The sequence below is a fragment of the Penicillium cinerascens genome (genome assembly GCF_028974065.1).
Source record: "Penicillium cinerascens strain IBT 15544 chromosome Unknown scaffold_4_segment0_segment1, whole genome shotgun sequence".
Lineage (NCBI taxonomy): Eukaryota > Fungi > Ascomycota > Eurotiomycetes > Eurotiales > Aspergillaceae > Penicillium > Penicillium cinerascens.
In genome coordinates this window covers 4,521,726-4,536,408 of record NW_026695298.1, presented here as the reverse complement: position 1 = coordinate 4,536,408, position 14,683 = coordinate 4,521,726, and the positions used below count along the sequence as shown (strand labels likewise).

Sequence of the window (14,683 nt, the reverse complement as noted above, 5' to 3'; positions counted from 1 at the left end):
TGGTCCGGGGTAAAACGAGAGGGGTTAGGGTTGGGATCACTTGCATGTGAACCCCCATGGGGGATCGGCACTTCTACATTTACTCTTCTGAAACATGTGTGATTCTTTCCTCTTGGGGCATGTTTTTCATCGGCATCATTGGCTGGGGTGCATTTGTCACGAGCAGCGATTTGGTGTACTCCGTCTATACCTCCGGTGTCACTCCAATGAGAACCCGAGCCACACTACTCACATGTGGCTCTTCGTAAACGGCGGGGAGATATCTGCGACTATACGTCTTATGATGGTTTTTATGAATATTGTGAAAGAAGACTCGACTGCACAGTGATACTGCCTAGGTGCCACGTGAATTTTAAAGGGCTGACATTGTACCCCAGCTTCCCCGTAGCGAGATAATGTAAAGGTCCGAGTGCCTTCATGAGCCCATCAGATTAATCAGTGCAGAATCGAATATTGGGCCTATTTAGCCCTGGTGATTAAGTTTAATCCACTGCGCAATGGTGCGGTGATCAGTGGCCCTGCTAAGCTGTAACTATACAGAGGGGCATGCTACCCATGTGTTTGGTCCGTGAAATCCTCCATGTCGCAACCCAGGACAGTAGTCAGCTAAAGCCCTGGATTTCAGCCACCACATTTCACAGCGGACAGTTAAACTCGCGGACAATGGAGACCTGGTCGATCTCGGGCGCTAATCGCTCGGATGAACGAGCGAAAGGATTGGATGGCTTAGGGGGGGAAACTCCACGACCAAGACCCTCCGGTCATTCAGCCCCGTGAGCACAATCTGTACATTGATTGTACATAGATCACGGTCAGAAAAAACGAATGTTAGGCTTGCAAAGGCCTCGACTGAAAGCCCGGCCGTCCCTGCTGCAACTGATTAGCAGAGAGCCCGAGCGTCCTGCTCCTCCACCGCCCGTAGAGCTTCCAAAGTCTCCGCTTCCAGACTCACCCACCTCGACCATCTCCTCCACGTCGAATCCCTCCCCCCAAGCTACCTCCACCATGGCTTCCAAGGACCAGGAGTCTCATGGCTCCATCTTCTCGGTTTCCGGTCCCGTCGTCGTGGCCGAGCACATGATCGGTTGTGCCATGTACGAGCTGGTAAGCCTCCGGAAGCTCACCCCAATGTCATCCGAGTCGTCCATACTGACCTGATGGCTGCCAGTGCCATATCGGACACGATCTGCTAGTCGGTGAAGTCATTCGTATCGAAGCAGACAAGGCCACGATTCAGGTTTATGAAGAGACCGGTACGACTGCTTCCATCTTGCGGGCCACGTATTCTCTCGATCAATCAACGCCAAAGCTAACTGATTGCTTCCTACAGCCGGTTTGACCGTTGGTGACCCCGTTACGCGGACGGGCAAGCCCCTTTCCGTCGAACTGGGCCCCGGTCTGATGGAAACGATTTACGACGGTATCCAACGACCCCTCAAGGCCATCGCCGACCAGTCCAAGGGTATCTACATTCCCCGCGGTATCTCCGTCAATGCGCTGGACCGCAAGAAGAAATGGGAGTATAAGCCCGCCGGCTTCAAGGTCGGCGACCACATCACCGGCGGTGACATCTGGGGTACCGTGTTCGAGAACAGCTTGGTGAACGACCACAAGATCCTGCTGCCCCCGCGTGCCCGCGGTACCATCACACGGATAGCCCCCGCGGGTGATTACACTGTCGAGGAGAAGCTGCTGGAGGTCGAGTTCGAGGGCAAGAAGACCGAGTACGGGATGATGCAGACCTGGCCCGTCCGTGTGCCCCGCCCGGTCAACGACAGGCTGTCCGCCGATTCGCCCTTCATTGTCGGCCAGAGAGTGCTGGATTCTCTCTTCCCCAGTGTCCAGGGTGGAACGGTGTGTATTCCCGGTGCCTTCGGATGTGGCAAGACCGTCATTTCCCAGTCGGTGTCCAAGTTCTCGAACAGCGACATCATCGTCTATGTCGGTTGCGGTGAGCGCGGTAACGAGATGGCTGAGGTGTTGATGGATTTCCCCGAGGTATGTAATCTGGTTTTGGCATAGACTACGGTGCACTTGCGTTAACGACTTCATTACCGATAGCTTTCCATCACCGTCGAGGGCCGCAAGGAGCCCATCATGAAGCGTACCTGCCTGATCGCCAATACCTCGAACATGCCCGTGGCCGCCCGTGAGGCCTCCATTTACACCGGTATCACCATCGCCGAATACTTCCGTGACCAGGGCAAGGACGTGGCGATGATGGCGGACTCGAGTTCTCGCTGGGCCGAGGCTCTGCGCGAGATTTCGGGTCGTCTGGGTGAGATGCCCGCCGATCAGGGTTTCCCCGCGTATCTGGGTGCCAAGCTGGCCTCCTTCTACGAGCGTGCCGGCCGCAGCAGTGCTCTGGGTAGCCCCGAGCGCTACGGCAGTGTTAGTATTGTCGGTGCCGTCAGCCCACCCGGCGGTGATTTCTCCGACCCCGTCACCAGCAGTACCCTGGGTATTGTGCAAGTGTTCTGGGGTCTCGACAAGAAGCTGGCCCAGCGCAAGCACTTCCCGTCCGTCAACACCTCGATGTCCTACAGCAAGTACACCACCGTTCTGGACAAGTACTACGAAAAGCACAACCCAGACTTCCCTCGCCTGCGTGACCAGATTCGAGAGCTGCTGTCCAAGTCGGAGGACCTCGACCAGGTGGTGCAGCTGGTCGGTAAGGCGGCGCTCGGTGACTCGGACAAGATTACTCTGGACGTCGCCGCCATGCTCAAGGACGACTTCCTGCAGCAGAACGGTTACAGTGACTACGATCAGTTCTGCCCGCTGTGGAAGACCGAGTACATGATGAAGGCATTTATGGGCTTCCACGACGAGGCTCAGAAGGCCGTTGCGCAGGGCCAGCAGTGGAGCAAGGTCCGCGATTCCACCTCAGACTTGCAAAACTCTCTGCGGAGCATGAAGTTCGAGATTCCCGACAACGAGAAGGAGGTGTCGGCCAAGTACGAGCAGATCCTGCAGACCATGTCGGATCGATTCGCCTCGGTCACGGATGAGTAGAAAGTAGAGAGTCCGCGGTGCATCTTGTGTTCGGTTTTTGATAAGCACATTACCCTGTAGTTATGTTCAATAAATTTTTGGCTTTGATCCGAGTGCTAGGCAGATGTATAAAATAGGTACCTAAGCAGTAAACCAGTAAACCCAAAGGCGCGTGTCAGCCACAGGTGATGACGGATGCCTGTCCACGAGCCGAGACTCTACCCAACGGTGGGTCCGCCACTCGCACCGCATCGACTGTCACCGCCTGTGACTGCACCCAACAAACACCGAGAGTCCTCCGCTTCTATTCTCGAGATACCTCCTTATTCCCTGGGTCTTCTCTTTAGCACTTTCTTTTGATCCCTACCTTTCTGCTAAGATATCCTCCCACATCTCGCCAGCCATGGCAACCCCGACTGGCTACTCGTGCGCACCCCTGTCCCACCCCCTCCACTCCGTGCGGCCCAGCTAACTCGTGCGCAGCATAAACGTGAACGACCCCAGCCTGATCTCGCTGGTCAACAAACTCCAGGATGTCTTCTCTACAGTCGGAGTAAGTACAACCCGCTGCTCTCCCTGTGTGGCGACCGTGGTCTTTCCCCCGTCACTGACACCGCTTGCGTCTAGGTCCACAACCCCATCGACTTGCCGCAGATCGTTGTCGTTGGTTCGCAGTCAAGCGGAAAGAGTTCAGTACTAGAGAACATTGTTGGTCGTGATTTGTATGGTCTCCTCCCCCTTCCAGAGGCACCCTGGTCTCCATCACTCCACAACAGTGCTGGTGGCGGGGGTGCCTCCGGCGGCGTCGTCAGCCATTGCTAACCACACATTCTGTCATTTTCAGCCTGCCTCGTGGCTCGGGAATTGTCACCCGCAGACCTCTCATCCTGCAGCTTATCAACAAGACCCCCACCGCGCAAACGAACGGCGAAAAGAAGTTGGAAACAACGGACAGCGAGTCCAACGTGGACGAGTATGGCGAGTTCCTGCATTTGCCCGGCGAGAAGTTCTACGACTTCAACAAGATCCGAGAGGAGATAGTGCGCGAGACGGAATTGAAGGTCGGCAAGAACGCTGGCATTTCTCCCTCCCCGATTAACCTGCGCATCTACTCCCCCAACGTCCTCACACTGACTCTGGTCGATCTGCCCGGTCTTACCAAGGTGCCCGTCGGAGACCAGCCGAAGGATATCGAGCGCCAAATTAAGGACATGGTGCTCAAGTACATCAGCAAGCCCAATGCCATTATCCTGGCCGTGACTGCGGCCAACCAGGATCTGGCCAACTCCGACGGTTTGAAGCTGGCGCGTGAGGTGGACCCCGAGGGACAGCGCACCATTGGTGTGTTGAGTAAGGTCGACCTGATGGACGAGGGCACCGACGTCGTGGATATTCTCGCTGGACGGATTATCCCGCTGCGCCTGGGTTACGTTCCCGTTGTCAACCGTGGCCAACGTGACATTGAGAACAAGAAGCTCATTTCCTACGCTTTGGAGAATGAGAAGAACTTCTTCGAGAACCACAAGGCGTATCGGAACAAGGCCTCGTACTGCGGTACCCCATACCTTGCCCGTAAGCTGAACTTGGTACGTTTATTGCATCCGCGGAGATCACGCGAACGGTAAACTAACCTCTCCTTTTTAGATCTTGATGATGCACATCAAGCAGACCCTGCCTGATATCAAGGCCCGTATTTCCTCCTCTCTCCAGAAGTACAGCACGGAGCTGTCCCAACTCGGCGATTCCATGCTCGGCAACAGCGCCAACATCGTCCTCAACATCATCACGGAGTTCAGCAATGAATACCGCACTGTTTTGGAAGGAAACAACCAGGAGCTCTCCAGCATCGAGCTGTCGGGTGGTGCTCGTATCAGTTTCGTGTTCCACGAGCTCTACTCGAACGGTGTCAAGGCCGTTGATCCCTTCGACATTGTAAAGGACATTGACATTCGCACAATCCTGTACAACTCGTCCGGTTCCTCGCCCGCGCTGTTCGTCGGAACCACTGCCTTTGAGTTGATTGTCAAGCAACAAATCAAGCGGTTGGAGGAGCCTAGCACAAAGTGTATCTCGCTGGTCTACGACGAGCTGGTGCGCATTCTTGGCCAGCTACTGAACAAGAACCTCTTCCGCCGGTACCCCATGCTCAAGGAGAAGGTCCACACCGTGGTCATTGCCTTCTTCAAGAAGTGCATGGATCCTACCAATAAGCTGGTCAAGGATTTGATCGCCATGGAGGCCACCTACATCAACACCGGTCACCCCGACTTCCTCAACGGCCAACGCGTAAGAAACCTTTCGATTTTGAAATGATAGACTGGAAAAGCTAACTTGATGCAGGCCATGGCCCTTGTGAACGACCGCCAGCAAGCCGCCAAGCCCACCCAGGTCGACCCCAAGACCGGCAAGCCTCTGCCTGCGCCGGCCCGCGCCCAGAGCCCTTCTCTGGACACCACTGGCGAAGCCCAAAACGGCAGCGGGTTCTTCGGCAGCTTCTGGGCCTCCAAGAACAAGAAGAAGATGGCCGCTATGGAGGCCCCGCCCCCCACACTCAAAGCTTCTGCCAGTTTGTCCGAGCGGGAATCCACCGAAGTTGAGGTTATCAGTAAGTCTGCCTGATTTCTTTCGGCAATGTACTATTCTAATCCCAAACAGAGCTCCTCATCACCTCTTACTTCAACATCGTGAAGCGTACAATGATCGACATGGTCCCCAAGGCCGTCATGTACACACTGGTGCAGTACGTATTACCCCTTATCACATTGATAACCCCGCATACTAACACCACCCAGGTTCACCAAGGACGAGATGCAACGCGAGCTGCTGGAGAACATGTACCGCAACAACGAGCTGGATGATCTACTGAAGGAGAGCGACTACACCGTACGCCGACGGAAGGAGTGCCAGCAGATGGTGGAGAGCCTCGGCCGCGCCAGCGAGATCGTCAGCCAGGTGCAGTAAACTCGGACATGCAACAAGCATTCCGGGAGATAGATTTCGACTGTATGATTGAGCTTCTCGTGTTGGCGGAGTTGGGCCATTATTCTGTGACTTTGCAACGGACGCAAATCTTGACTATATTCGATATTCGTACTTTCGCACCGTCGCCACTTTTTGCCTTTTTCCTGGGCCGCTTTTAGAACCATTTGGTCTTGGAAGTCTAGCGATTCCGGGATGCCCAATGGCATTTGATTGTCTTTGACGAGGAGTTCATAATTAATGATTTGTTACTGCTCTACGACTTGCTTTAGAATCTACTAAATTATATTTGTTCTTTGTTTAAAACTTTCCGCGATTGAATCTAGCGGTAACTCGGAGGATGAGGCCACGGTATAGAGGGAATTCTGCCCTTACGCCATATTATGCAAGTTGCTTTGTCTCCAGAGTTTCCATGTCCGGTTTCTCATCATCGGACTAGCAACGAACTATACACATGCGATAGAAGACACATAGTCCATCCAACTTATTGATTCACCGTATGCCGGTACACGTAATGCCAATCATCCTTCTTCAAATCCTGCCGCACCTTGTAGTTCCTCTCCGCGACATCCAAAATCCCCAAATCCATATCCACAACCCGCACGCCTTCCTCATTGCCCATCTTGGCAATAGGCCCTACAAGGGGCATTGTGACCTGCGAAAGACCCAGGAAATTCTCTCCGGGACCCGCACCATTAGCAAAGATGATACCGCAGGTATTCTCAAAGCAGCGCGCAGTCAGAGTCGAGTCTAGGAACAACGCCTCGACATCGGGATTAAAGGAGCGCGCTTCCAGTGAAGCGTCATGCGGTGTCCAGAAAGTGGGAATAACCACGATATCTGCACCGTCCGCAATCAGTTCGCGGAATGCCTCGGGGAAGGCGAGATCCCAACAGATCAGCATGCCCACGCGGCCAATCGGCGTGTCAATGGCGACATGGCGATCCAGCCCGGACGAGGCCAGAGTCGAGCGTTCAGGGTGCCAGATGTTCTTCTTGCGGTAAAAGCCGAGAATAGACCCGTCGTTGGAAATGAAGTACGCCGTATTCCAGAACAGCTCGGACCCATCGGGCCCCTGCTCCTTCTCGATAATGGTTCCCGGTACAAGACAGATCTTCAACTCCTTGGCCAGTGCCTGGTAACGGGCGAGGAATTTGGCGGATTCGCCCGCCTGGACTGCCCAGCGAGGGTCGGAAGGCACGAAAGCACTGAGGTGGTATTCAGGGAGAACGGCTAGTTCTGCGCCTTCAGCGGCAGCTTCGCGGATGTACTTGCATGCAGCTGCATAGTTCTCTTCAATGGCCACTTCCTGTACGATGATTAACGTCATTGGCGTCATAGATAACGAGTTGGCGGTCGGGGGCGTACCTTGATATGCCACTGAATAACGGCGACGCGACGAGTAGGTGCCATATTGAATCAATGTACAGGTGCAATGGTCAAAAGAAACTGAACAATAAGTGTAGAATATGAGTAACATTAATTATATACGAAGTCGCGCTGATAGTCGAGTTGACTCCAACTCGTTGGAGACGGTGGGGCGCGGTGAAATGCACGAATTACAGCGCCGAGAAAGACTCCCCCGCGCCGAGTTCTATCATTACTTGGGGTCTAACTATATACGAACACAGGATTAAAGCTATACACATTAGGTCAGGTATACCATGCAGAAAGAACAACCATACAAACGTGGAAACATCTCGTTTATGCCAATGCCACCGCATCCAGGATGAAGGTAGGCTTCTTGCTGACCCGATAGACCAACCGGTCGGTGAAGAAGTGTGCGAATACGGCGTGGATCGTTGGAACGGCGCCGAACAGGGTACCTGCGATCGGGAAGGCGATACGGTCAAGCAGGTATTGGGGCTTGTACCAGATACGCTGGGAGCAGCCCGTGTCGGGCAAATTGGCTTCCCGCATATCGCGCATGCGAGCGTTGAGGCAGAGTGTGTGCCACCGCTCATACAAAGCAAGACAGATATTCATTCCAACAAATGACATCCCTCGCACTATATCGGTGACGGAGAATGCCCATGCGAGGGTGGGGTGCATCTGTGCGGCGGGTGTCAAGAGGGTGTATATAACCGAGAACAGCATGATGATGGTCAGATGACATGGCAGGAAATGGGCCTCATACAGAAGCTCCAACAGAGCAAAGTGTCGAGGGCGCAGGAACAAGCATCGCTTGTGAAAGCGGAGATATCCCAGTGAGCGCCGCGCCGCGAAGCCCGAGTCCAGAGCTCCCCACATGTGTCGGAGAGCCTGGCGATACCGCGCAAACAAGGTGTCCATTGAACGTCTCCAGCCATGGCCACGGTCACTCGACACATTGCACTGGCTTGCGGGAACGTACACCACACGGGAGATCACGTTGCCCGCGGTCTCGAAGTAACACTTCAGCAGCATGTGCATGTCTTCTCCAATGGCGGTCGGGTCGCTGTCCCACCCACCGACCTTCTCGGCCAGGGATAGCGGAAGCGAATATACGGAGGTTGGTATGGAGATCATCGTTCCAGGATACATGGTCGACAATCCGGCAAAGCCCCAGAGCAGATCTGCACATCGCACCAAAACGGGGCTCTCGTGGGAGTTGCGATCGAAGATAATCGGGCAGCAATAGAGGGATCGGTCTGCCTCGCTGAGGTGGGCATAATGCAGTCGACGAATCTCGGTGAAATAGTCGCGCGAGAGATGAGTGTCGGCTGTGTACTGTTAGGGTCTATCATCTTCGGAGACCTCGAGGCACTTACCATCCATGACGGTGACCACGACATTACAAGAGTCCTCATTCAATTCATCGCGATGAATTTCCACGATGCGCCGCGCCGCAAAAGCCACATTCGAGCTCTTTCCAGCAATTTCACCCTTGATACCCGACGGGTGGAAGGTGCTGCAGATATGGAGGAAGGACTTTTCGAACTTGGACAGCAGGTGGCCAGCTTTGTCGGAGGAGGTATCTTCCTTTTGTTCCATTGCCAGGTATATCTCATACTGCAACTTGGCCCGTGGGTGACTTGCCAGGACTTTGAGCGTGGTTTCGAGCGTGTGGAGGTCTTCGCAATAGTTGGGCAGGATGATAGCATGGACTAGCTCCTCCTCAACAACTTCGCTGACGGTAACGTCCGTCTTGAGGTTCTTCGAGATCAGAGAGTCCACCGATGACATGGAGATTGGCGAAACCGGTTGCTGAATATAGTCTTCGTCCTCGGACTGGGGCGAAGGAAGGGGAGTATACCAGATGCGTCTCTCCAGAGCCGTTTTGGCCTTTCCGGTGGCTCGGAAGATGGACCAGCCCAGACGAAGGGTAAAACCGAGCATATGTATATGAATGAGGACCGCATATACGACAAAAATGCTCTGTGCTATGTTCATGCCACCCCAAAAGCCCCCCTGCGCGGGGTTCTTGGACGGAGGGAAGTAGCTCTTCCATAGTTCGGATTTGAGGATATCGGAGAAGGCGCAGACCAGCAACAGCACCAGGCCAATAATGCTGAAGCCCGGCAGGCAGCGAGTTACCCAGCCTAACATCTTGACGGAGGCCACGAAAAGAAACCAAAAAGCTGTCGAAAAAGAAGAAGGGAAACAGGCCGAGTGAAAAGGGGCCCCTCGAGGGGGGTTTACCCCAAAGCCGTCGATTGATCTACATGGAAAAGTGTACCTGAGGAGTATACGAGCTGAGCGAGGGAGCGAATCAAACGCCACGGTGCAGGCAAATGGGCATCAGCAACGACGAGGCACTTTGATACTGCGCAAGTGGAGCCCCATCCAAAAGCTTGGCGGATATCGTGTGTTTCACGGCGTGCGATTGGAGGCACGGTGCACGGCCTCCCCACCGGCATCCGCGATGCACCCAATCACCGCAACTATATACAAGGCGTGGGAGACCCTGAGGACGTCCGGTCTTGGTTCACGAATATCTTCCTTCAAAGTTGAGTCCCAAGCGCTGCAAATCCGCAAGGCGATCATGAGATCGAGTACTCGACCAGTCCCAGTCATCGCCCACCAACCCATAGCTTTCCCACTCGCCCGTCGCCTTGCGTGGATTCAACGCCCAATAGCCCCAACTTACATCGACTTGGCTCAAAAATTGCACCAGATGACGCCAATAGTTGCGGTCGCCGTCCGTCTGGTCATCAGGTGTGCCGAATTCACCCACCCACACGGGAGCCGTGTCCTCGGCGACCAGATAAGCCCAGTTCTTCCACATCTCCGCTGCAAAGTCTTCATATGACCGTCCACCAAAGGGGCGTAGACTGCCCCAGCCGGACCATTTATAAACATGTGCCGAGTAAACCACCCTATCCGGAACGCTGAGTTGCACGTGCCGTTCGCGCACCCCCGATAAGTCGTTGGCTGATGATATCCCCTCCACGATCATGAGCCAGTTCGGATTCATCGCCAGCAATCGCTCCGATGCCTTTTCCGCAGCACTTGCCCACTCTTCCCAGTGCATCGTTCCCCAGAGCCCGCGTACTTCATTTCGCAGGTCCGCTCCCAGCACAAGAGGGTTCCCCACCAGCGGCCGCATCACCTTTTCCCAGTTGCGCATCCAATCTTCTTCGGTTTGTGAGACGCGACACAATAGTTGACCTCCGAACCAATCGTTCGACCAACTTGCATCGCAAGGGTTCATCCCGCAGCACCATGTTGCCTGCGTGATGTGATTGTTGACGATGACCAGTAACCCGGCCGTCGTCAGGCTCTCCACGACGGCGTGAAATACATCCAACGCCCGAAGCGGCGACCCCTGGGGCGCGCCGCGTAACAGATCCTGATTTGCCGCGATTACCCCGGTCCCTATTACCGCGTTGTCGCTCACGATCTCGTCGGCGTAGGGTAACCGCACGCTGTTGAACCCCAAATCAAGGATCAACTGTGCGATCTCGTCACGATGCCGCACGTCCAGTCCACCCGGTACAAAGTCACTTTCACTTGCGCCATACCAGTTGATACTAGCCAGTTTGATGGGTCTTCCTAGCGCATCCAGGATGTGTCGGCCTCTGGTGCGGAAGGGCGGAGTAAAATTGGTGCTGGCCTGTACTGGGTGAGTGCTGATGGGGATACTCGGGACGATAAAGGATTCATCCTGCCGGACCTTCCACGATGAAGTTTGAAGGAGTAGCAGTGTGGTCGTGACCAGCACGATGGACGCCGCCCGGTGTCTGCGGATCCAGTGGATTATTGACGGCATGCTGTAGAGCGTCCCACCCACTCGTAGACCCGGCAAGGGAAGCAAGCCCTGTTCAGTAATCTTTGGGAATTAATGAATTTGATCCCGGGAAGGAAAACAAATGGATTGTTTGATAGAAAATTCAGTGCCTGTGATGATGGCCACATCCGGCCGAGCCGCGCTTAGTAGTCTGTGGTAGTCCATCGGCCAATAACAAGGTGCACTGGATGCATTGGCATAGCCGTAGCCTAAACGCTGTCGTTGATGAGGTGTCAATATCTCTGCGGGAGTAAGAGGATCGAAAACAGCCAGATTATCTAAATATTTGATAGTTCCTGAAAGACAAGGACCTGTCAAAAGATATTCGAGCTCTATAGGGCTGAGGTATATGAACTTGCGACGAGTTTTGTGTTTTCCTTATGGACCCAGTTCTACCACTCCATATTTCACCCCTTCAGAGCAACTTAGAAATTGGACGGAAACTTCTAAATTTCTACTACGGAAATGTGAATGGTGATATGGGTATTGTGAGAGCATGTTTCGATCGCCTTCCGCCATTCGTCACGCCAGTAATTCTGCTGGAAATATCCCTGAATGACATACATCATCTGCTTTTCCATACAGACGGCTTCTTTTTTTGTCGACCAAGTTCAAGAGCTTCAGGCAAATTGTTGGAATGGTGAAAGTCGAGTCTCGCATAGTTTTCTCCAGGATATAGTATCTACTTTGAATATAACGCTGATGCTTAGGTCTTCAAAAATAAACAGTCATCCCCACTAGCAGATAAATCCTATCGTTTATTATGAAAAATGATTGGTGACAGTAAGCCTCCCGCCTCGCGAAGTGAGATAGTCTTGATTAGAAGCATGCCTAGGCCGCATCTTCGTTTGCTCCAGAATTCAAGTTCAACCTCTGTCGGAGACTGGAATTCTCTTCTCGAAGGTTTTCTATCGTATGCTCGTACTGTTCCATCGTATCTTGACTGGCGGAGCTTAACTCCTCGATGATCTGGAACACGCGCCAGAGACGCAAAACAATGACGAGAGAGCCCACTTCCTCTTCTATGCCCTGAAGTGAGACTGAGATGACGAAGGCGACAACGATCACCAGCGCATCAAAGATGTGGAACCAGTCCGCGAAATAGCTAGTTCATATTGTCAGCTGAGCCAGAGTGGACAGGGGTTCCAGGAAAAGGTCGAGATAGACGGATCGAAAATTGAAATCGAGGACAAAAGCTGTCGGAGAAGACTTACCCCATTCCAAAAGCGAGAATTGACACAGTCAACTCCAACATGAAAAGACATGAAATCACAAGACCGGCAATGCCTAGGGCCTCCTCAGTGATTCCCCATTCTCGGTCCACGCCATAACCATTCTGTTTCAACTCGCAGACGTGCAGCTTGATAAGAAATTCCGAAAAGCTACAGCAAACGTCGACCGTAACCAGCATGAGCACAAGGTAGTGACCCCATCGAGAAGTTAAAAAGTTGACTGTTGATCTTCTCCACCTAACGATGAGAGACTCGTCCACGGAGTCAGAAAAGAGTCGGGGGAGGAATACTCTGGTATTACGCTGCGGGAGTAATGGTTGCAGAGCAGAGGCCATAGTGGGTTTCAAGACAGTATTGCTTCTCGTTAGGCGACGTGTGGTAAGATGTTGTGCTACCCCTGCGCGCCCTGACGAAGCGGGGGGCTTGAGGATATCGTCGAAACTCAACGGTCACGTGAAATGGGTCTGTGAACTATAAGAAAAACAGATTTGATTACCAGCAGAGACTAAGGGGTACGTCAAAGATAAAAAGAGTAGAGAAGGAATGGATCAATTCATGGTGGGCATAAACCACACCACGGTCTAGGTGTACATTGGCACCAGTTCTAGTTACATTGAAATATACAAAAACAAACTCCCAGAATAAAGTATCATCAAACGTCTATTCCAAAGGCCAAGTTTTCATTTACTGCACTCGTTCAGTGACGCTGGGCAGCAGGAGTTGCCGAGGGGATCGAGGAGGACCAAGCCGCAGCCTCAGCAGACTGGATAGCCTGGAGGTCAGGTGTCAACTTGCTGTACAGCGATGACTGGGCGGCTCCAGTCGCGGAAAGGTAGCTGGAGTAGTCTGCCAGATACTGTGATTCGGCTGACTGTACAGCCGGAGCAGAATAGACCATGGGGCCCGACGAGGAGGGGGTTGGAATGACGGAGACGGTAGATGTAGAACCCGAGCGAGCGACGTGGTTCTGGGCGGGCACGGCGAAGGCAGAGCCCAGAAGAGTCATGGCGGCGAGAGCAGTGAATTGCATTGTGATAAGTTGATCAGGTTATTCCTTTCTATAGTTCAGAAGCGAGTGCAGACAAATGAATGTAGAGGCCGCTTTGTGTCGGAGTTCGTTAGGCACTTGAGAGAAATTGAGATCTGTGATGATGATGAGCACCAGCTGATGAAAATTGGCAGCATCTTTATAGATATCGCGGGTCCAGGATGACGCGTAATAGAAGGGATTGGACAGTGGAGCTATGATCTCAGAATTGCAGCCTGGTCGACTGAAATAGAAAACAATCTATTCGATGGTGGATCACTAAGCTGTCGGGCGGTGCACGTGTGGGGCGATGGCGTTGTCACGGCCTTCTATAGAGTAGGTATCGGCATCAATCGGCATCAATCGGCATCCGCGGTGGCGCATTCCCTCGCCGTGTCCGACTCCCGTCAGGCTCGATATGCCGCCATCACGGACAATTTTCGAATCAAGTTCGAGAACTTCGAGGTGGTCCCTGATTTCCCGGCTCTCTGTGGGGCTTCTGTTGTGGTAAAAAGCCTATCATAGCAAACAGTCAGACTTCTAGACAGGGCACAGCCTGCGTCACAAGTCTAGACCCGTTCCTTGACACCAAATATTGGCTATACGGCTTATTCATTCATTCACGACAAGTCATTTCCACAGTACTTAGGTGAGACACCTAGGTAGGCCTCTTCGAGATAGTCCAGCCAAAATCAGAGGTATAGGAAGACCTTCATGTGGTCGGGCTGTAGAGAGCCTTGGGATTCCAAGAAATTAGTCACGTAAGGCCATCTTCAGAATGGCTTATTCTTGATAATGCGCTCTCAACACAATCATTCCCGAGAAGATCTGCTTAGGCAAGGGACATGCATGAGACGGGATCTATCCTAAGAGATCCCATCAAAGACATTTATTTCGGCGCGGGTCCATGATCACTGGGCCGGAGTCAGTGATGAGATTTACTCACTGAGCCTGAGCCTGAGCCTGAGCGCCTTCGCAAAAGCGGCGGCAGCTAGAATAGGAAAGCCTCCTCTGGCAGGGAAACCCCGGTAGGTAGAGGTGCATGTATCCATTAATATAGAACATGCTAGATCAATCGTCAGACGTATGAATACACCAACGAAAACGGTTTACTGATTGGATGATCGATGGGCACGCGTGTCAACGGCTCACCAGCAAAAGAGATGTGTTTTCCTACTACTGTACGTGATCACCGGCATGACGTTGGTCTGAGAAACGGTCAAGGTCCTTTGTACATATCCA

General features: G+C 53.1%; 7 protein-coding genes across 7 annotated transcripts; 2 read left to right on the top strand and 5 right to left on the bottom strand.

Annotated features, from left to right (window-relative positions):
- Window positions 1-825: 825 nt before the first annotated feature.
- On the top strand, window positions 826-3,015 carry N7498_010854 (H(+)-transporting V1 sector ATPase subunit A; the record flags this gene model as incomplete). Its single annotated transcript, XM_058457910.1, has 4 exons — window positions 826-1,104; window positions 1,169-1,253; window positions 1,331-1,998; window positions 2,062-3,015. The coding sequence occupies 4 exons, from the start codon at window positions 826-828 to the stop codon at window positions 3,013-3,015; spliced, it is 1,986 nt and encodes a 661-aa protein (XP_058304809.1).
- Window positions 3,016-3,397: 382 nt separating this feature from the next.
- On the top strand, window positions 3,398-5,955 carry N7498_010853 (dynamin-like GTPase vpsA; the record flags this gene model as incomplete). The annotated part of the gene is made up of 8 exons (XM_058457909.1): window positions 3,398-3,420; window positions 3,478-3,547; window positions 3,622-3,716; window positions 3,839-4,580; window positions 4,639-5,280; window positions 5,335-5,599; window positions 5,650-5,734; window positions 5,787-5,955. The coding sequence occupies 8 exons, from the start codon at window positions 3,398-3,400 to the stop codon at window positions 5,953-5,955; spliced, it is 2,091 nt and encodes a 696-aa protein (XP_058304808.1).
- Window positions 5,956-6,457: 502 nt separating this feature from the next.
- On the bottom strand, window positions 6,458-7,386 carry N7498_010852 (carbon-nitrogen hydrolase family protein; the record flags this gene model as incomplete). The annotated part of the gene is made up of 2 exons (XM_058457908.1): window positions 6,458-7,282; window positions 7,342-7,386. The coding sequence occupies 2 exons, from the start codon at window positions 7,384-7,386 to the stop codon at window positions 6,458-6,460; spliced, it is 870 nt and encodes a 289-aa protein (XP_058304807.1).
- Window positions 7,387-7,677: 291 nt separating this feature from the next.
- Window positions 7,678-9,501, bottom strand: N7498_010851 (glycosyltransferase family 2 protein; the record flags this gene model as incomplete). Its single annotated transcript, XM_058457907.1, has 2 exons — window positions 7,678-8,675; window positions 8,724-9,501. 2 exons carry the CDS (start codon window positions 9,499-9,501, stop codon window positions 7,678-7,680), a joined length of 1,776 nt encoding a protein of 591 aa, XP_058304806.1.
- Window positions 9,502-9,880: 379 nt separating this feature from the next.
- Window positions 9,881-11,164, bottom strand: N7498_010850 (cellulase family protein; the record flags this gene model as incomplete). Its single annotated transcript, XM_058457906.1, has 1 exon — window positions 9,881-11,164. The coding sequence occupies one exon, from the start codon at window positions 11,162-11,164 to the stop codon at window positions 9,881-9,883; it is 1,284 nt and encodes a 427-aa protein (XP_058304805.1).
- An 849-nt stretch (window positions 11,165-12,013) lies between these two features.
- N7498_010849 (uncharacterized protein) lies at window positions 12,014-12,749 on the bottom strand (the record flags this gene model as incomplete). Its single annotated transcript, XM_058457905.1, has 2 exons — window positions 12,014-12,287; window positions 12,397-12,749. 2 exons carry the CDS (start codon window positions 12,747-12,749, stop codon window positions 12,014-12,016), a joined length of 627 nt encoding a protein of 208 aa, XP_058304804.1.
- Window positions 12,750-13,111: 362 nt separating this feature from the next.
- On the bottom strand, window positions 13,112-13,444 carry N7498_010848 (uncharacterized protein; the record flags this gene model as incomplete). The annotated part of the gene is made up of 1 exon (XM_058457904.1): window positions 13,112-13,444. The coding sequence occupies one exon, from the start codon at window positions 13,442-13,444 to the stop codon at window positions 13,112-13,114; it is 333 nt and encodes a 110-aa protein (XP_058304803.1).
- Window positions 13,445-14,683: the final 1,239 nt, after the last annotated feature.